This window comes from Glycine max, chromosome 2, assembly GCF_000004515.6.
Source record: "Glycine max cultivar Williams 82 chromosome 2, Glycine_max_v4.0, whole genome shotgun sequence".
Lineage (NCBI taxonomy): Eukaryota > Viridiplantae > Streptophyta > Magnoliopsida > Fabales > Fabaceae > Glycine > Glycine max.
The window spans coordinates 40,472,814-40,495,963 of record NC_016089.4 but is presented as its reverse complement, the minus strand read 5'-3'; the positions used below and the strand labels follow the sequence as shown (position 1 = coordinate 40,495,963).

At 33.1% G+C, this 23,150-nt stretch overlaps 2 protein-coding genes across 2 annotated transcripts; one reads left to right on the top strand and one right to left on the bottom strand.

Moving 5' to 3' along the window:
* Positions 1 to 5,840: 5,840 nt before the first annotated feature.
* On the bottom strand, positions 5,841 to 10,168 carry LOC100781279 (uncharacterized). Its single transcript, XM_003518163.5, has 3 exons — positions 9,351 to 10,168; positions 8,241 to 8,394; positions 5,841 to 6,754 (listed from the first exon to the last, which is right to left on the bottom strand). Exons 1-3 carry the CDS (start codon positions 10,077 to 10,079, stop codon positions 6,294 to 6,296), a joined length of 1,344 nt encoding a protein of 447 aa, XP_003518211.1. The 5' UTR covers positions 10,080 to 10,168; the 3' UTR covers positions 5,841 to 6,293.
* A 197-nt stretch (positions 10,169 to 10,365) lies between these two features.
* LOC100780740 (uncharacterized) lies at positions 10,366 to 11,873 on the top strand. The gene is made up of 2 exons (XM_006575241.4): positions 10,366 to 10,903; positions 11,327 to 11,873. Exons 1-2 carry the CDS (start codon positions 10,625 to 10,627, stop codon positions 11,378 to 11,380), a joined length of 333 nt encoding a protein of 110 aa, XP_006575304.1. The 5' UTR covers positions 10,366 to 10,624; the 3' UTR covers positions 11,381 to 11,873.
* Positions 11,874 to 23,150: the final 11,277 nt, after the last annotated feature.

Below are 23,150 nucleotides of genomic sequence, written 5' to 3'. Positions count from 1 at the left end.
TTATGTTAAAAGATTGCAAACAGATAAACTTGAGGCAAGGTCTGATAAGTGTAGATTCATTGGTTATCCTAAAGAAACAATGGGATATTATTTTTACCAACCTGCTAACCATAAAGTGTTTGTGGCAAGAGGAGCAACCTTTTTGGAAAGAGAATTTCTTGTAGAAGGAAACCATGGTAAAGAAATTGAACTTGATGAGACTCAAATCACCAATGATAACATAACTCAAGAACATGAGATGGAAACTAAGAGGCCTTTTTTTTATGTTTTGAAATTAGGACAAAGCTCTTCAACTCAAACGATTTTGGCTCAAGAACCAACTATTGGTCAAGAACAAGTTGTTGTTCAAGAAAAAGTTAATGAACTAATCTTAGAACAATTGTAGCAACCTTTGAACCCAACACAAGAACCTCTTAGAAGATCTACTCGAATGCATCATGCACCTGATAAATTAAACTTAATGGTGCAAGATGACATGTCAAATGAAGTTTATCATAATGATGATGACCCTAAGAGCTATGAAGAGGCCATGAAAAGCTCGCATTGCAACAAATGGCAAAAAGCCATGGAATTTGAAATAGAATCAATGAAGATCAACAAATTATGGACTTTAGTTGAAGCTTCAAAGGATATAAAACCAATTGGTTGTAAATGGGTCTACAAGAAAAAGATTGGAGCAGATGGAAAGGTCGAGACCTATAAAGCTCACTTTGTTGCTAAAGGATATCGTCAACAGGAAGGAATAGATTATGATGAAACATTTTCTCCTGTGGCAATGCTCAAATCAATTCGGATTCTACTTGCCATAACAACATACTATGATTATGAGATATGGAAAATGGATATGAAAACAACTTTCCTTAATGGTGAGTTGAAAGAGGAAGTGTACATGATACAACCTGAAGGATTCACATCATTGGCTGGTTGTAATGAAGTTTGCAAGTTGCAACGATCTATATATGGATTGAAACAAGCTTCTAGAAGTTGGAACATTCATTTTAATAAGACAATCGAAAAGTTCGAGTTTGTTAAATGTGAGGAAGAGCCATGTGTTTACAAAAAGGTCAGTGGGAGTGCAATTATTTTCTTAGTGTTATATGTAGATGACATATTACTAATTGGAAATGACATACCAACATTGCAAGGCACAAAGATTTGGCTATCAGAACAATTCTCCATGAAGGATTTGGGAGAAGCAGTCTATATTCTAGGTATAAAGATTTATAGAGATAAATCTAAAAGGTTGCTTGGACTCTCCCAATCTATGTACATTGATACTATCTTAAAGAGATATAACATGAATAATTCCAAACGAGGCTGTTTGCCTATAGGTGTTGGAATTACTCTTAGTAGGGAGAATTGTTCAATAACTCCTGAAGAAAGAGAACGCATGAGTAGAGTACCATATGCTAGTGTAGTAGGAGCTATCATGTACACCATGACTTGTACACATCCTGATGTCGCTTATGCACTAGGTGTAACTAGTCGATATCAAGCAAACCCTGGTGAGGAATATTGGAAAGTGGTTAAGACCATAATTAAGTACTTAAGAAGAACTAAAGAACAATTCCTCATTTATGGAGACTCTGAATTGAAACTGAAGGGTTATACTGATGCAAGCTTTGCATAAGACAAAGATGATAGAAAATCCATTTCATAATATGTTTTCACTTTAAATGGTGGTGCAATAAGTTGGAAAAGTTCCAAGCAAGCTACGGTAGCAGATTCAACTACTGAAGCAGAATATATAGCGGCAAGTGAAGCCGCTAAAGAAGCTATTTGGAAGAAAAAGTTCATATTTGAACTTGGTGTGGTTCCTTCAATAAAAGAGACGGTCCCATTATTGTGCGACAATAATGGGGCTATTGCTCAAGCAAAGGAACCAAGATCACACCAGAAGTCCAAACATATTTTGCGAAGGTATCACTTGATTAGAGAGATAATAGAACATGGTGACGTTAAGATTGAAAAGGTAGATGGAAAGAAGAATGCAGTAGATCCCTTCACCTAGGCGCTTGGCATAAAAGAGTTTGACAAGCACAAATGGGAATTAGGAATGAAGTTCATGAATGATTGGCTTTAGGCAAGTGGGAGATTGTTGGGAATAAATTTGTATGCCCACGATCCAAGTCATCATGTAATCAATTCTAATTTTAATAATAAAGTATTATTTTATTTTCATTGTCATATTTCACTATTTGGGTTGAAAAGGCGACTAGATACAAGCTTGACTTGTCAATTATTATTTCAATTTTAATTGCTAAATGGTTAGCAATAAAAGGTAACAAGAAATAATATAGCTTAAAAAAGAATACTATCTATAATGATTTTGATTTGATCACAAATTTGGTATCCTTAGTGTGCTATAAATAGAGCTTTGGGTTGCACGTTGAAACAATCCCAATATCACTTCTCTATTCTCATTTTTTCACTTGTCAAAGTTTTTGACGAATAGAGGATACATGTAGAGTCTTCACACTATTGAAGAATTTTTATGTTTCAAGAGCTCATCAATAGGTACATTTTTTAATATGTCATCTGTTTATAATATAATTTAAATACAAAATAGATCCTTTTATTCCGCAATGTGTGATTTTTGAACACCTTTTTTCCTTCAATAAGAGCAAAAGTGAAAATGATTGGTGATGATTTGTTGGAGTAAATAATTGCCACTGTCACTAAGTTCATGGAAGCTAAAGATAAATTCACCCTAATTCTTTGCAATGTATCATACAATGTATCCTTGCTTTCTAGCTACCAATGGGGGTGCCCATATACTTCACCTAACTGTTAGAAAATCTACAGTTTAATTTTCCCTATCAAGTAAAGTGTAAAAATAAATTCGTAAAACAAACTCAACAAAGAGACAGAGAAAACGAAATTCGTGTAAGCAAAGGTTCTAGGTACCAAGCCCAACTTCCGCGGTTGTTTTCAAATACTTTAAAACACAAACTCAAAAGAAAAGAAAACAGAGAAAATGAAAGTTGATGAAAGCGGGAGGGAAGTAGATGTTAATGACGAGAATGATACCTGAAAAAAGCTTCAGTGAACAATGACAGCGACGACAATGAGAGTTGATGGCAACGATGACAACTGACGACGATGAGAGTTGATGGCAAGTGACGACAACTGACGATGGTGACTAAGGAGGATAGTCACGAGAAGAGTGGTGAGCTGCTCTAGTGAAAGGGTTTGGGAGACTAAGCGTGGGGAGAAAAAAGTTTGGGGTTTTAATTTAAGTTAAAACATAACATTGGTTTTTTAAAAAACCGACGTTAACAAGAGCTCATTAGCATCGATTTTCTAAAAACCTGATGTCAACAACCTCATCTTAACATCGATTTTTTAAAAAATGGTGTTACTGAACTCATGTTATTTACAAGTATGACATCACGTATTTGTTAATATCGGTTTTTTCTAAATCCAATGTTAAACTAGCGATGTTAAAACCATTATTTCTAGTAGTGATCCTTTCCAAATTTATAGGTAATCTTTATCTTTCTATTGTATAAATCTAAAATATAGTTTTCATTTTTCCTTATTTACTCGAGTAAGGTTCTTTGATTATTAAGTGATCTATTCGACTGACCATTGAGTACGGAGGCTTGTTGAGTCTGAATAGTACACTAAGCATCACTTCAATCAACAAAATAAGTGAAGAATGTTTGGCATATAAAAACCAGTTCATTCACAATGTTAAGTACATTGGTTGAGTCTACACACATATAAGACACCCATATTCTTGGTCTCAAATTATTCAATGATTTTTTGATTGATAGAATCAAAGACAGTACCAAGAGTTTATAACACCCACATACATTGTTTAATCAATTGAACTAGATTACTTTTGTAAATTACATAATGGTTAACCCTCTTTATTGTTGCATGTATTTTTTTTTATTAATAATTTAACGTAAATGTAATTTTTTTCACCCATTCAAATACTCATTTCTTCTTCTTTTCTTTCACTTCACCACACTGTTACCTCTTATTTCCTTTACTATTTCTTGCTGACACTCTTTGTTTTTTATTATTATTATTATTATTGTTTGACTCTTCGTTCTCAACACTCTTCCACCACATAGCATGCGTGAACTACCCTTTAGTTGTAAATGACACATTGAAAACTTATGTAAGGTTATGAGAAAAGAACAAAAAATGTTTTGTTTGAATCATTTCGTTTCTACTATGTTTAAAAATTAAATTATTGGAGCGGTGGTTGGAGAGCATCCTTTGACATCTATGATAATGCCACATAATTTTTTGTTTAGATAATGTCATTTCAAAAGTTAATTTGTCCTTATTATCTTGAGGTCAAACATGTATGCATGACATAATCAAAGCTAAACATTCATAATTTTTGCTCAATGGAGAAGGAACAGGCAAACAATCAAAGGGAAATAGAATGAAAGTGTATTTTTTTTGGTACAGAATGAAAATGTATTTGAACAAGTGAAAAAGAAAAACAAATATTCAAAATAAAGTTATTAACAAAAATGAGAAGAGAGTACATTTAACAACTTCCCTCTAATTATATTAAGCCCGTGATAAATAGCCAACAACTCAACATGTAAATTATCTGATACTTTAATAAAATCAATGTGTTGATAAAAAAGAAAGAAAATGAATCCTATGAAAACTTTGAAACATTGATGTTCCTAAATCCTAACTAAACCACCTAAGCTTGTTGATCTTGGGTTACTAAAGGAACAATCTTCAACAATATAATGTTATGTTTGAATTATAATTTATAAGTAAAATGGAGAAAAACAGAAGAAGGATAAATTTAACATAATTAGAGTAAAAAAAAAAATACATTATTTAAATAGATAAAAATAAGAAGAAAAGAGGTATATTTTTTGCAGTACTTGTTTGTATGCGTGGAAAAAGAGAATAAAAATAAATTGTATATATAAAAACTATTTTTTCACTAATTAAAAAATTAAGTTAAACCTAAAAGTTAAATTTTTTTATTTCATTATTTTTTCTTTGTAAAAAAAAATTATTTATTATTTTAATGTTATATAAATATTTAATATTTAAGTAAACGGAAATAAAAAATGAAAAAGGAGATTTATTCTCTCTATTTCAAGTCAATTTGAGAGTTTTTTTTATATATATTCCAAAAAATAGTTTTTTTTTTCTTTTGTTTCAAATAAATAGTACAAATTTAGTATTTTTATTTTATGTACTTCTTCTGTACCAAAATAAATAAATTTATGTGCTTCTTATGTATTGTTGCCTTCTATTTCCAGCTAAACAAAGAATGTGTAAGAGTGAGTTCATCACCGCTTGGTCTCATCCTGCCTGGCAATTAAGGTCTGCCGAGATGCTTTGTGTAGAACGTTGAAAGTATTGTGAATAGTTGGGGTGACAGTGAATGCTAGATATAAAATGAATACTGTTTTATACTGTGTTTATCATTACTTATCTGCGAAATAGTGTGTTTTGGTGCTTGATGATCGATCCGTCGTAATTTTATTCTTCTTAAAAGGTGTTTTTGATGGATTAATGAAAGAAAAATGTTTATAAATTTTTTCTGGCATTGACTCTTAAATGATATGTAATTTTTTTTACATATCGAAACAATATTAATCAAGAATTTAGAAGCATACTAATGGACTTCGCAAAAATTAAAGTTTCCCGTAATAGTACGAAAATCATTCCAGTTTCCGACTGTCTTCGTAAACAATTCCGTCACATAAATTTTGGTACCAGATTTTCGTCAGAATAATTCATACCACTACGCAGTATTTTCAATTTAAATCGTCTTTGTAATGCATGATTATTGATTGTCATTCGTCAAGTTCAAGTATCAGCAGCTAGGACTTACAAATATAAAAACAACATTGCTTTTCCAATAATATTCTGTCAGAAAATATAACACCAATCAAAGAAACTGGCATGTGGACGGATATCGATCATATTTCTAAAACATATACTACGAATCGCAAGATTTGACATAAAACGCGATTCGTATGAATTTGATGAGAATATAAAGTTTAATCATGATTAGCACTTCTTATATAATAATAAGGCTGTAATGATTATAATCCTAATTAAATAAATTTCTCTGAGTATTTATAAATGATAAAAAAAGATAAAATGAATTAAATTTTTTTCATAGATTAAAATTAACTTATGCACAATTAACTTTTTGAAAAAGTTAATTGAATCTCATATGAGCTAATTTTAATCTATCGAAGAAGTTTAATTCACTTTATCTATTTATTTTTTTTTTAAATGTTTATAGAGAAATTTATCCGAGCTTCATTAATATGTTGCTCACTTAATCATTTCTTGTATGTCTTTGCACCTTCCATGAGGATGACCTTCATCTTCCCAACAAGTTCTAACATCTGCTCCCGCGAATGCAAAGGTGTTGGATAGACGCACACACAATCCAAGCTTCCATCCCTTATGGTGTCAAAAATGGCGATAGAGGATCCCACCCCATGCACGGAGGCGCATCCCATGTAGTCCTCCACACCAACCTCCCTTTGATTCTTGCCACCGTTGTCGATTACGGTGTCCTCGAACACCGACATGATCGACGTTCTCAACGACGACGATGGTGTCAAGCCTGGATTCTCTATGGCCTTGCACATCAGAAAATTAAGGTCAGCCATGTCCGAGAAGTGCTTGTTGCATTTCTTTGAGTTTGCAAATTCTTCATATGCTCTCTTTGCCAAGCCCCATAGGGTTTCCCCTCCCTTCATCTCGTGGGAATTCAGAATGGCAGAGTGGTAAAATCCTGAACGTGAGTAAGGGTATTTTTGTCAGTGAAACCAATTTTTTCTTGAATTAATATGAAACTGCGAAACTTTAGCATCGGTGCTAGTTTTGTCTTTGCCCTGTCGTATACGTTTCAATGTTACCATTACAGTGTATGTATATGAAATAGTGACACTTGTATGTACTTACACAATTACATAAAAGCACCGTGCTCAGTTTTTAATGTAGCATTCACAATACGAAATGGACCATTTCATTATAAAGAAAATATATCAAATGTAATATTATAAGTACAAGTATTTATCGAACAAATCTTTAATTTTATCTATCAAGTATTTTTTTTCCTGAATGTCTGCCAAGTATTACTCTATTTATTATATAATATTAAATAAAAATAAGAAATTTATTTGAGTAACTTCTGTCAAATTTTAATGTTGGTGTATTTAAAATACGAATTGTTTAGATGAAGTTTCTATTTTAATTAAAGATAATAAAAAATGCCAATGTTAATGTAATTAAATTTTGTCGTTGTCAACCGTCTAATTTCAATCACAAACATATTAAATTACTCAGACAATTCTTGTACTAAAATATAGACGTTCTTCTTACAAGAATCAAAAATAAATGGATGTGATATATCAACTTCACAATTAATTCTAGCGAAGATCGATCTTTGTTTTTGTTTTTTTTTTTCTTATATATATATATATTCATGATGTCGGAAAAGTACCTTTCAAAAAGAAAATATTTTTTATGAAAATTAAAATAGGACACAAAAGTTTCCATGGTCTTCTTTAGTTTTGGAATGTATTTTTAATATTATACAGTAAATAATATATGCATTGTAAAGAGTTTTTTATATTTGATCACAAATTGTAATGTATTTTAAATTTATAAATTTTTAAAATAATTATTTTAAAAATTACACTTAATCAAGTTCGGCGTCTAGGACCAATATCATGATGAATGAGAGACATAACTTGGCACGGGACCAAGCCAATACGTTTTATTTTATGAAATAAGAAAGCTAGTTTCGTTAGCTAGTTTGTCGGCCACGTGAAACATATTTCTAGGGGGTTATTATGCTTTACCAGCTAATGAATAATTTGATTGTAAAAGCTAATGATTAGGTGATCTACTCATATACTATGTGATGAGATACTTTTAATTTTGTGATATATTTTTTTTTTGCTAAACCACAACTACTATTATTTATTATTGCTTAAATATGTGAATTGTTCTTTCAATTTTTTTTACTACATACAAGATTTGGGCTAAATGTTATCATGCATGGTGTATTTTTTTTTCAATGGTTCAATTTATTTATACTATGAGACAAGGTTATTTTGTTTTCACAAAAATGTCCAAACTCGATAAATAAGAAACAAATTACTACTCAGCATATGTTCATGGGAGTAATTACTAGTAATTGGTTAGTTTTTAGTTGACAAAAGGAAAGTAGAACATTATTGAAAAATCTGAACTACTAAAGTACACATACTAACCAAAATTGTCAGTGAGAGATGATTCAAGACTGGATCGGCAATCAGTTAGGGTTACAACCCCATAATTCCTGGAGCTTCGTTTTGAGCAATGGGCAGCCATTAATCCCGCAGCAACAAGTGCCCCACACAGTTTAATCCCACTCCACTTGCACCCCTGAAATATATTCACATGATCCATCGGTTACTTACTGCAACTTCAAGTTTTTCACCCACTCACATAAATAGTTTTCTACAATTGGTTAAATTCACCTTTTCCCCATCAAAACATGACCAGTACTGCTGATTTGAAATTCTTGAAAAATTATTTTTTTAGTTCTTGCATTCTTTGTTTCATGGTGAAATATTTCTTTTTTTTTTTTAATTTCATTAAGACACAGAACTGACAGAAATTATATAAAATTGATTTGATAATTATAAATTCAAATATCTTTCACTAACATTCTAACACAGCACTAATATGACAGGACCATATGTTAAGAAGACATATATCACTTAAAAAAAAGAGGAAAAGAAACATATATATATATATATATATATATATATATATATATATATATATATATATATATATATATATATATATATATCCTTCTAACTCACATGGAGAACATAATCCAAGATGTGATGACAAATTTAAGGTTAAACAAGTATTACTTCTAATCCCATATATAAAAATAAATGAGAATCTTTATTTATACCTAATTGTAAGAAACATAATATCACATAGCATAGAACTTAATTAGTTTTCACATAAGGTTAAATTTCAACCAACCAAAACGTGTTAGAAAGTCAGCACAATTATCTCCTGGAAAAGTAATTATAGGCAATAAATAAATTCTAATTTTTGCACACTTACCGATGTTCCTTTATTTTTTTTTTCATCATATTAACAATCAATTATCTACCAATCACATTTATTACGTTCATTATCTTCTCTTTTTTGGTTTTACTCGTCTCTCACCGGTGCATACTGATATAGGTGTGAAAAGTGAAAACATTAAAAAAAATTATTACGAAAGAGCTTACTGCTAGAACTTCTTTGGTGTCGTTTTGGTTGATATAGGTGTGAAAAGTGAAAACATTAAAAAATATTACTACGAAAGAGCTTACTGCTAGAACTTCTTTGGTGTCGTTTTGGTTGAGTTGCAACCTAACCACTTGCGAAAACCTGGGGTTTTTTGCGTCGACGAACTTCAAGTTGGTGAGCCTGAAGGAGTTGAGCGAGTACGCGAGCATGTCAAGCCCGCGCGTCCACATGGACTTCTTGCCCTTGCCACGTGGCACGAGATCTTCGATTGCCAAACTCATTTCTTTTTCCTTAGGACATTGGTTAGCAAGATTATTTTGTTCACTGGCGGTATTATTATTCTCTTCCGTGAGAGTGAGTAACTCCCTCAGCAGCAGCAGCGCGGTGGTGCGGTCACAGGCGGAGACGTGGAGCCTCAGTGCCACCACCCAGGTGTTGGTGGTGGGGCCCGCGTAGATGGTGGTGAAGAACACGTTTTCTTCGGTGGTAGAATCTTGCCACGAGTTACGGTTGAGCTCGAGTTCGAGGATCTGGGTCAGGGGGTCGGTGAGGTTAGTAGGGAGCGTGAGTGTTAAGATTTTGATGGAGGGGGTTGGGGAGGTGAGGAAGGAGAATGTGGTTGCGTTGGTTTGGAGTCGGGAACTGAGGATTGGGTGGGAGGTTTGGAGGGTGCGGAGGGAGGTTTGGAGCTTGGGGATATCGGGGGGTTTTGAGGTTAGGAGGGCGAGGACGGCGATGCCGGTGCCACCGCGGACGGCTTGGCACCAGCTTCGCTCGGTGTTGCCCACGGTTCGGGACTTTGGTTCGACCATGGCGGTAGTGTAATGATAGGAGGAGGTTGTCCCGGGTGGGTTTGTTTCTGATACTGTCAATGTTGTATTGGGGTGTGTAAACGGAGAATGGAATCGAGTATTTATAATGATGTGATAGGTTTGGGAGGGGAGAGATAAAAAAAAAAAAAAACTATAAATTTAACTATCAAATACATAAATTAAAAATTTCAAATTAATAATATTTAATTAAAAAATCGTATTTAAGATTTATTTTTTTAAAATATTCTTTATATAGTGTTATAGAATAGGGATGAATGATGAAAAAAAAAGATTTTATTAAATAGAAAATTAATAAAAATATTATTATTAAATATGATAAAAGTTAGTTAATATTTAATTTTATTTAGGTTAAATTTTTTTTTTGAATATGTTTAGATGCGGAGGAAGTAAGTCTTGATTAAATATTTAAAATAATGATAGGGATTTATCGGTGCTCTAATTAATATAGTATTCTTACAAAACTAGCTAGCCTGCTCATTTCACCTTTCCGAGAGTTTTTTATTTTTTATTTTTGAGGAAGAGGCATGGTGATGATGGCAAGTAGTAGTAGTACAATACAGAGTGTGTACCCGAGGGTGAGTGGAGCGAATTTCCACGTTCCGCTATCTCCTCATTCTCTCGTTCCTATTTACAACAACAGCCACTCCTTTTCAAAACTTCGCAATTCAATTCATCTGGCGGCTGCGCCGTTACCCAAAGCTTCGGCGGGGAACGGTGGCCTCACCGACGACGGAGTGTCATTAGGCACGATGAAGCTGCCTTTGGACAACGACCTTCAGAGATTCGCTTCCTTGCTCTTTCAGGTAGTTAACAAAACAACACATGTGATTCCATTCTTTTTTCAATAATGTAAAATATAATTGAATGTTAATTAAGGTTTAAATATATTTTTATTACATGTAGAATATGATCAATTATTTGTCTTAATCCTTCAATTTTTCTTTATTTGTTCTAGTTTTGATAAATTTATTATTTTTTAAAAATGATTTCTATATTTAAATATGTTTATTCTAAAATAAGAATATTTATCACATCATTAATAGATAGTATGGTAGACTATTTTAAGTTTTGAATTTTAAGTGTGAAAATTAATAATTTTTTTTTCAAAACTAAAATGAAAATTTGTAACAAGGATTAATAAAGATATTAAACCTTTTAATTAATTCAAATGTAAATCATTGGAGGATTGACTTAATGGTGTAATGCTCTGTTGTGTTCACATGTAGGAGATAATCTATACGGATGAACCATGTTTGATTCTTCTATTGTGCCAACAGTAATCACGCACTGCGAGTGGATTAGTCTTCAATTTAGTAGGTCTATAGGAGACATTCGTGACTTCTAACTCAGGAAAAAATTGAATATTAATGTAGCACCGTATTAGTTGTTGGACGAATTATTATTGAATTTTTTTTGGTATTTAATTTGTTATAATTATTGTTTGGTTTATATATTTTTTTTTCCTTCCCTTGGCTTATGATTGCTTATGATTGTGTTATGACAATGGGCAAACAGCCTTTGCCAGGGAGCCAATCTGCCCCTTCCTATGCCTCTTAAGGTATTATGCTCTTTCTTAGGGCATTTCATTATTGACTTATTTTAAAATGATCATTTTTTAATATTTTTTTGGGAAAACTTTTTTGAAACATAATTCCTATTTTAAATCATTTCCCTCACTTCACATGTGGTCATATGCTAAACTTAAGCAGTACAACAAGCATTCTTCTATAATAATCTATGCCATTTATTTCTATCATGTTTCTCAGTTGTTTATAATCCCATAAATATTTATTTTATCCTGTGTTACTGTGTAGTTTAACTAGGTGTGTGTATGTCCCTTATCACAAGGAAAGACCTAGAATATGCATACACTTCTCAATCTATAAAATTTGCCTTGTTCCTATGGTGCATTGTGTCATTTAATTTCTACTTCAATTTTACCACTTTATGTAAATGTTGCTTTCTGTCTACATATTTAGGTATGTTTTTTTGTCTCACTATTCACTGTTGGACATGCTCATTCATATAATTTTACATCATTCTTGTTGGTTCTAATTACCAATAAGTAGAAAGAAACAAAAACTACCAACAGAGCACAGAACTAAACCAAAACCAATAAATCTGGAACATGCAACAAGGAAGAAAACGCAAAAAACAAAAGCAAGAACATAAAATGAGAACACAACACAATTACATGGTTCAACCAATATGGCCTACATTCACGGGAAGGAGCAACTCCACTATGAAATAGAATCAATGAGATGCAACAGAGAACCCCCTTGGTTCTGCCCCCTTTGGTTCAAGAATAACTCTCTACAAAAACCCAAGTCTCACACTTTGTCATCTCTCCCTTCCCTTACGTGTCTACTGTTTCCTCTTGTATGTTTCTCACAACAATTTGAGCACCTCTCACAATGATTATAATTAGTTACCCTTACACAGAGATCCCGTGACCTTTATTTATAGACTCCAAATCACTAAGACTCAACAACATAAACCTAACAAAAAACACTCAACAGTCTAATGTGTATCAGATTAATGAAACATATTGTTCTATCTGACTGAGCATCAAATTGTTCTCAGTTTGATCACAACAAACAATCCTCATCAAACCAAACGTCCATAAGACTAAACAATAGAGTTTGAGTCACATACAAAAATTCTCCACCCTGACTCCAAATGTTAGACAAACGATTCCTTCCACCATAGTGTTGCTCTCTTGCTTCTGAAACTATGCTTCTAGAGAAATTAATCAAGTCCAAGCAATGCTTGAACTTTGACCTTGGTAGAGACTTTGTGAACACATCAGTGACATTGTCTTTAGAAGCAATCTTCACAATCCTAACTTCTTTAGATTCAACCACATCTCTTATGAAGTGAAGCCTTACAGTAATATGCTTCATCCTCTCATGGTAAATATGATGATTTGCAAGGTGTATAAAACTTCGGCTGTCATAGTGAATTGTCACACAGTTTTGCACAATTCCCAGTTCACCAATCATTCCTTTTAACCATAGAGCTTCCTTCACTCCTTTTACAAGAGCAATATACTTTGATTTAGTTGTAGATAGAGCTACCATAGGCTGTAAGTTTTCTTTCCAGCAAATAGTAGTCCCAAATAGTGTAAATACATATCCAAATAAGGGTTTCCCAATATCCACATTCCCTGCATAGTCTGCATCAACATACCCCATAATAGCATCTCCATCTTGAGCTGCCTTCTTGTACTTCATACCAGATTCCAGAGATCCATTCACATACCTCAATACCCACTTCAAAGCCTCCTAATGAGCTTGACTTGAATCTTCCATAAAGCTGCTTACAATGCTAACAACATGGGCCAAGTCTAGCCTACTAAAGACCATGCAATACATGATGCTTCCTACTCCACTAGCATTTGGAATAATATCCATCTTCCTCATTTCCTCTTCAGTATTAGGAGCTTGAGTAATTGAGAGCTTAGTGTGATGTCCTAAATGTGTGCTTACAGGTTTATATTGATGCATCCTAAACCTTTTCACTATATTCTTCAAATAGCCTTGTTGAGATAAGAACAATTCTCCCTTCATTTAATCTCTAACAATATCCATCTTAAGAATCCTCATTGTAGTTCCAAGGTCCTTCATCTTAAATTCTGAACTTAATCTCTTCTTGAGAATACTAATCTCATCCTTGTTTGAGCTATCTATAAGAATATAATCTACATACAGGAGCAAGAAAATGATACATTGTTCTTCTTTTCTCAACATATAGACACAACTATCATAACTACTCCTTAGAAAACCTATCCTCATAAGAAAGTCATTAAAAATTTTATTGAACTGACGCAAGCTCTGTTTCAAGCCATCCAATGATTTCTTCAAGAGACATACTTTTGATTTCTTCAAGAGACATACTATTAAAGGAGAAAATGATAGAGATCTTAACAAATCTTTAATCCTACGTGATGTCGTGAGATCCACCAAAAAGTAATTTAAGATCCCAATTTAGGATCTACCACTAAAAATACTCTTAAAGTGTGTTTGGATGATGACTTTTAACTAAGTAATTCATTTTAATCATGTAATTGAAATATTTCAAGGTGAAATTACACGTTTGGATAAATTATTTAAAGGAAAATACATGTCGGCCATACAATGATTAAAAATTTTATTCAACTGACGCAAGCTCTGTTTCAAGCCATACAATGATTTCTTCAAGAGACATACCTTCAAGAGACATACTTTTGATTTCTTCAAGAGACATACTATTAAAGGAGAAAATGATAGAGATCTTAACAAATCTTTAATCCTACGTGATGTCGTGAGATCCACCAAAAAGTAATTTAAGATCCCAATTTAGGATCTACCACTAAAAATACTCTTAAAGTGTGTTTGGATGATGACTTTTAACTAAGTAATTCATTTTAATCATGTAATTGAAATTCAACTGACGCAAGCTCTGTTTCAAGCCATACAATGATTTCTTCAAGAGACATACCTTCAAGAGACATACTTTTGATTTCTTCAAGAGACATACTATTAAAGGAGAAAATGATAGAGATCTTAACAAATCTTTAATCCTACGTGATGTCGTGAGATCCACCAAAAAGTAATTTAAGATCCCAATTTAGGATCTACAACTAAAAATACTCTTAAAGTGTGTTTGGATGATGACTTTTAACTAAGTAATTCATTTTAATCATGTAATTGAAATATTTCAAGGTGAAATTACACGTTTGGATAAATTATTTAAAGGAAAATTAAAGTTTACGTCATTTTAATAAGAAATTTTATTTAACATATAACGTATGAATTGAAATTCTTTGCAAAAATGAGAGAATTTCAATTTCTTTGCAACTCCTGTCTTCGATCGGTCTCGTTCATCACTCTCAACCTACACCTCACTTGCTCGCACTTATTCCTCTCCATCCATACACTCTCCCTTGCGGCTTCGAGACCCTCGTTCTCACTCTCTCACAGTTACGACAACCTTCGTTCAGATCGCACACTCTCAGTGGATATTACCTTATTCAGATCGCACACTCTCATGGTGGCTATGACCTTCGTTCTCTCTTGATTCAGATTGCACACTCTCTTCATGCAAGGTTGGTTTCTCATCTCTATTATCTAGGGTTTCTTTTTTATTTCATTAATTTGTGATTTGTGCTTTGTTCTCATTGTCGTGTTATTTGTATATGAATTTTAAATAAATTTTCTTCCACTATTGGAATGTGGGAAAGGTCTTGGGTTCTATTGTTGTGTGAAATTTTTATTTCTGTTTGGGGTTGAGCTAGGTGGTGAGCACCATGTGTTTATGAATATGCATGAAAGAGGAAGAGAAAACTTATTTTATTTCTTTCGTTTGAAACTATTGCTAAGGAAGACAACGCTGGCAAGTTCTTCAATTTGATTTTAGCCGATGAGGACCTTTTTATTCATCCACACTCTCTAACTTTGTATGATTAAACAAGGTTTTCTCCATTGACTGCTAATTTTATGAGCGACTCGTTGAATTTGTGTTTGTGTGTTATAGCGATGCACATTTCAAACATGATTAGAGTTGTTGAACAAGTGACCTCAATAACTTAAGAGGGAGGGTGAATTAAGTTTAAAAATTTCTCCCTAATCAAATTTTAATTCTCTCTTGAAATAAAATATGTACACTTAATATGAATAAAGTAAAGAGAAATTCAAATGATACTTCTTTAAAATAAGCAAAGCAAAAATAAAATGTAATAAATTAAATAAGTTTAGGGAAGAGAGAAATGCAAACTCAGTTTTTATATTGGTTCGGCCACGCCCTGTGCCTACGTCCAATTCTCAAGCAACCCGCTTGAGATTTCCACTAACTTGTAAATTCCTTTTACAAATTTTGAACCCCACAGGGATACCCTTCCCTTGTGTTTAGAAATCCTTACCAGAGAGAAAAACATATTTTCAAAAACAGTTTTACTTAAAAACTTTTGTAAGATGTTTTGAAGAATTTACCTAAGGCCAAACCTTTGTAGTCTCTTTTAAGGGATTCTTTTAACATACAATGTACTAATTGTTAATCGTTTCTCTTGAATTCTTGATCTTAACTTTGATTAATCTTGAATAGCTTTCATCTTTGACATCATCAAAAGCTTCATACAACATATGCTTCTACAATCTCTCTCTTTTTTATGATAACAACAATTTGAAAACAAGATAAATGATATACAATTTGTAATGCGTGCACTCATCCTTACTCCCCCTTAAGATTGGAATTTATGGCCTAGTTTTTAGATTAAAATATACCCTTAAATTCTCTCCCCCTTTGGCAACATCAAAAAGCCAAAACGATTGGAGAAAAGAACAACACCAAAAACTATTCAGAGCAGGTAGCTTAAACCATCCACAATCTTAATCAATCACAACATAAGTCAAGCAAATTATAAGGCAAGTAAAGTCTAAATGTCCAAACCAAATCAAAAGCCAAGCAAGGGCTAAAATATCCAAACAAAAGCAATATCATAAACTAAAATATCCAATGCAAAAAGCAATCAAAAGAAGAATATCCAAAAGTGAACCAAAGTACCAAGTATCTAAAGCCTAAATACAAGGCTAAATAGGAAAAATATCCAAAAAAATGAACGATGTAGAACATGAGAAAAACAACTAAGAATCTGTCGGTGGATCAAAGCAACGCCGGATGAAACTAATATCATCTTCAAGCCATATGATACAAGAATCCATCGCATCAAAGCGATCACCAACAAACTCTTGAAGATCGCAGAGCTCGGTGAGAACTTCAGTCAGGTGAGAAGAAGAGGCATCCCGTTGCGGTGGTGGAGACGGTGTACGCTCATCGGGAATGGGAGGTGGCAGGTCTTGCTTGTGCACCCACTGACCATCCATGTCTTTTCGATAACCAAAATATGTAACAACACCAACACCAATAGTAAAAGAACGTTTAACTTTGACAAAAGGTTCATCATCTAAGGGAACTTTGAAATGCTGGAGAAATAAGGTAACAAGATGGGGATATGGGAGAGGTGCATTGGCCCGTAATGTCTTATGCATTCGATACCGAACAAGATGGGCCAAGTCAATCTGATGACCAGTTTAAAGAGCCCACAACAAGATTAAATCCTCCTCAAAGGCTTGGGCAAGATTAGTGGACCTAGGAAGCAAAATGCGATTGTTCGAGCCCTGCATAACCCCGAACTTTATCGGAAAGTGTACCAAATCATTAAAGTAATAATAAAATGGTAAGAAACTGAGTATCGAACTCAGGGAACTTGTTTCATTCAGTGAAGTTTCATTCAGCAAGTAGACATTGATATAAAGCCATGTAAACATAATTAAACCAAGGATGTATATGCTGTAAATCTAAAATAACTACAAATACGCTGATCAAAACGGGAGAGAAAACAAATGATTAAAACATTAGGTCCTTCTACTGAACACTTGATGTAATTAAAAGATTTTTCTCTAATTAAGATTATTTTTGTGTTCTATGTTGAGGACTAAAATACCAAACATCGATTCCTTGCGTGAATGGACAAATTCTAATTAAACCTCATTCTCAGATGTCTCATTGAACTTAGCCTAATCGAACAACATTACAATCACAACATATCAAAAACTAAAACCCTGCACTCTATGTCTAGCAATGCAGTTATCTAGCCCTGCTCTATCCAGTTCTAAGGATTAATACATTTTCCAATGCTAAATATCCTAACTTTACACACAAACGGGTGATCAGACCAAAAGCATGCAATAATTAAGTGCAGATAGAAGCAATGAACACATAAAAAACTTTAAATAGATAGTTAAGAATTTACATCAAGTTTCGCCAGAATTTCCCAACAGAGATACTTAACGTGGGAAGAGACAAATGTCTCACTGAGCGAGCTGATGACGCGCTGAACGCGCAGATGCTTCTCAAATTCTTCTCTAGATTCTCCCAACTCATTAAGCGGGCTGAGTGCCTCGCTTAGCGTGTGATTCTCGCTAAGCGCACAAGCCTCGTTTAGCGAGACACCAACTGCTAGCCTTCACAATCTTCATCCTTTTTACCTGAAATTGAAGTTGAAACACATTAAATTCACAATGTTGGGCATTTTTACCAAACTAAATTAAACTAAACCTAAAAATATGTACAAACCATAAATTGGGGAAAAGATAAACATTTTATAAAAATTTTCTATACAAAAGTTAGTCGTAAATGATGACTAACAACGACAAAGAACATAGTGCATGATGTGGCACTCAAAAGTAAATGACCCAGCAAGCAATTTGTCGGTCATGTCAGCATTGTCATTGCAGACCATTTTTCGAGCATCATGACTTGAATAATCATGTTTCTAGTCATCAACAAGAATTCCCTCAAAAGGAACACTTTGACTGAGCAGCTTAGTTAATGAATAAAATAAGGTTTGATCAACAATAATAGGAACTTTATGCACCTCAGAATAAAGGACTCCATCTTGAATTTTCAAATTTTTATAAAAGACCCTAACTAATTTAGGAAAATAAGGCAATTGTAGAGACATAAAGTCAACCAATTCAAAATTTTGAAACACTTGGTAGCAATCAAATGTTTCACCATCAAAGAATTCAATATCTAAGTACTTAGGGTCAAGAATGACGCGATTGCAGAATTATGAATAATACCTCTAACGTTGGTCATCGAAAAAAAACAAGGTGGATGACTTGGGAGATGAAAGAGGAAGAGGAATTGGTGTTGGTGGGTCACTGGATGGTCTGTGGTGGCGGTGGCCTGCAACGGTGGTGGTAGAGGAGGATCCATTTTGTTTCTTCGATGATTCTGCCATTGGAGTGTGTTTCAGCTAATTTTGATCAGTGGGATTTATAGAGAATGGAAAAAGAAGAATTTTGGGCTTTGCTTGAAGTAATTTGTCCACGAAATGAGAAAGTTATGAGGATTTGAAGTTTAGAGGAGGTTGAGCGTCGTCAAGGAGAAGATGAGAGTGGGGGTTATGCGAAAGTGCAGCTTTTTATAGGTAAGGATGATTTGTAATAGATTACAGCCTTGTGTAATCGATTATAGCCTACTGTTCTATGGTAATGGATTGCAGGGAGTGGTAATTGATTACCAGACCCTAAAACATAACTAACTATTGTTTACTCATAAAATCTACACACTCATTGTAACTATTATCAACAACAATCAAAGATCCAAAAATAGACACTGAAAACAAGCATCATAAACTTCTTAACTACATTTATATGGCACAATCAAAAGTACAAAAATAATCATCAAAACATAAACAAAGACAATCAACGACAATCATTAATCTATAAACAACAATTAATATGACTATCAAAACACAAACAAAGACAATCAAAGACAATCATTAAGCCATAATCAATAATAACCATCAGAAACAAACTCAATCATAAAGAAAGAAAATATTAATCAACCGAGTTAACTATTTATCTAAGTCATTGATATCTAAAAGTTCTAATTCTCTTCTAATGGCAAAGAAGGTTTCTTTAGGGAGAGGTTTTGTAAAGATATCAGCTAACTGATTCTTTGTATCAACGAATTCTAGTACACAATCCCCTTTTTGAACATGATTTCTCAAGAAATGGTGTCTTATCTCAATATGCTTGGTTCTTGAGTGTTGAACAGGATTTTTAGATAGGTTTATAGCACTCATGTTATCACATCTAATGGGAATATGATCAAGAATTATTCCATAGTCAGAAAGTTGTTGTTTCATCCAAAGTATTTGTGCACAACAACTACCAGCAGAAATGTATTTCGCCTCGGCAGTGGATAAAGCACCATTATTTTGTTTCCTACTATGCCAAGAAACTAGAGTAGATCCAATGAAATGACAGGTTTCACTAGTGCTCTTTCTATCAGTTTTGGAACCGGCAAAATCAGAATCAGAGTATCCTATTAGATTGCATGTGGAATTTTTAGGATACCATAATCCTATATTAATAGTGCCTAATAAATATCTCATAATTCTCTTAACTGCACTAAGATGTGATTCTTTGGGATTTGCTTGAAATCTAGCACACATACAAACACTAAACATTATATCAGGTCTGCTAGCAGATAAATAAAGAAGAGATCCGATCATACCTCGATATTTCTTAATGTCTATTGATTGACCGGTTTCATCTTTATCCAAGTAGCAAGCAATACTCATTGGAGTAGTCATATGTTCAGCGTTTTCCATCCCAAATCTGTGAATCAAGTCTTTGCAATATTTTGATTGATTGATTAATATTCCATTCTTGGTTTGCTTAATTTGCAACCCAAGAAAGAAGTTCAACTCACCCATCATTGACATTTAATTTTCATTTTGCATATCTTGTGAGAATTCTTTACATAGAGAATCATTAGTGGATCCAAAAATAATATCATCAACATAGATTTGTACTAATAATATATCATTCAACTTCCTTTTAATAAAAAGAGTAGTATCAACTTTACCTCTTGAAAAATCCTTTTCTAAAAGAAATTTACTCAGACGTTCATACCAAGCCCTAGGGGCTTGTTTTAAGCCATATAAAGCCTTTTTCAATTAAAAAACATGATTAGACTTTTTCTGAGTTTTCAAAGCCCGGGGGTTGATCTACATATACTTGCTCTTGGATAAAGCCATTCAAAAAGGCATTATTCACATCCATTTGGTAAAGTTTAAATTCCATTATGGATGCAAAGGCTAATAACATTCTATTGGCTTATAATCTGGCAATTAGAGCACATGTTTCCTCATAATCTATTCCTTCTTCCTGATTGTACCCTTTGGCTACTAACCTAGCCTTATTTCTAATGATTATGCCATTTTCATCTAATTTGTTTCTAAATACCCATTTTGTTCTTGTAACTGGGTGATTATCAAACTTCTCAGCTAATTCCCAAACTTTATTTCTTTCAAATTGATTCAACTCTTCTTGCATAGCTATGATCCAATGTTCATCAATTATGGCTTCTTTCAAATTTTTAGGTTCAATCAAAGAAACAAAAGCCATATTATTGCAAATATCTTTGAGGGAGTGTCTAGTTGTTACCCCTTTAGATATATCACCGATAATGTTGTCAAGAGGATGGTATCTAGAAGTTCTCCACTTTCTTGGTAGATCAACACTTGTTTTTGTTTCATTAATGTAAAAATCTTCATAATTTCCCTCTCCTTTGCCTTTGTGATCTTCGCCATGAATATGCATTTCTTCTAAAGATTCTGAAATATCATCTAGTATATCCTTTCTTGGCAAAATTGCATTAGTTTCATCAAAAGAAACATGGATGGATTCTTCAATAATCATAGTTCTTTGTTATAAATTCTAAATGTTATACTGTGCAATGAATAGCCAAGGAATATACCTTCATCAGATTTTGCATCAAACTTACCTAAGTTATCTTTGCCGTTGTTTAGCACAAAACATTTACATCCAAACACATGAAGATGTGAAATGTTTGGTTTTCATTCATTATATAATTCATATGGAGTTTTCTTTAAGATAGGTCTAATTAAAGCTATATTCATGATGTAACTTGCAGTATTTACAGCTTCAGCCCAGAAATATTTTGGAAGAAATGTATCACTAAGCAAAGTTCTGACTATTTCTTCTAAAGATCTATTTTTCCTCTCAACAACTCCATTTTGTTGAGGGGTTCTAGATGCATAAAAATTATGTTCAATACCATGTTCATCACAAAATAATTCAAAATCTTTATTTTCAAATTCTCCTCCATAATCACTCCTAATAGATGCGATTTTGAGATTTTTCTTATTTTGAATAATTTTAGCAAGTCTTGAAAGCATGAAAAACATCTCCTTTATGAGTGAGAAATAATGTCCATGTAAATCTAGAGTAATCATCAACAATAATAAGAGCATAATAGTTTCCTCCAAAACTCATAGTTCTAGAGGGGCCAAAAAGATCCATGTGCAAAAGTTGTAAGGGTTAAGTTGTAGACACGATATTCTTTGATTTGAAAGAAACCCTTACTTTTTTCCTTTTTGACAGGCATCACACAATCTATCCTTTTCAAATTTAAGTTTTGGTAAACCAATAACTAAATCTTTAGAAATTAGTTTATTCAAATGTTCCATGTTTATATGGGCAATTCTTCTATGCCATAACCAAGGATCATCATCTGTACTAAGAAAACATTGATCATGATTTGATGTTTGATCTAAATTTATCATGTAAACATTATTTGTTTTGTAGCCTATATGTTTTATATTTCTATCATGTTTGTTTTCAATGACACAGTTATGAGAGTCAAATGATACTAGATAGCCTTTATCACATAATTGACTAACACTTAGCAAACTGTGCTTAGGACCATCAACAAGTAGAACATTTTTAATGGAGGTAGATGAATTCATACTTATTTTTTTTACTCCAAGAATTATACCTTTATTTTTGTCGCCATAAGTCACATGTCCACTTTTCTTGGGAGAAATATGAGTGAACTTTGATGCATCTCCCGTCATGTGTTTAGAGCATCCACTATCTATGTACCAACTCTTCTTTAAGGAAACCTCTTCATTGCTTTCATAATTCTTGGCCATCAGACTCAGGTTTACAACTTCATTATCTAAATCTTCAGATGAGTCCATATCTTTGTCTTCCCAAGTAATGTAGGCCTTCTTTGCTTTCTTATCATTGAAAGTTTTCTTTTCAGATCTCGCTATTCTTTTCTTGAAACTTGGGCAATCAACTCTCAGATGTCTTGGTTGATTGCATTCATAACATTTTGGAAGAGATGATGAATCTGCTGCCCTTTTCTTTGATTTGAAATTTGATCTTCTTTGATTTCCTTTGTTTCTTAGAAATTTGTTGAATTTCTTTACAAAAAGGTTGAAATCATCATCTTCGTCTATTTCATTTGAATCTTCTTTATCACTTCCTTCTTGGATTGAGGATGAAGCTTTAAGTGAAATTCCTTTCCTTTTCTTATCATTCTCCTCATGCTGGTTGAGTCTCATTAATTCTATTTCGTGTTCCTATAACTTTCCAAACAGAGTAGCAAGAGACATGTTAGAAAGATCCCTTGATTCTATAATAGTCATCACCTTTGGTTGTCATTCTCTGCTTAAGCATCTCAAAA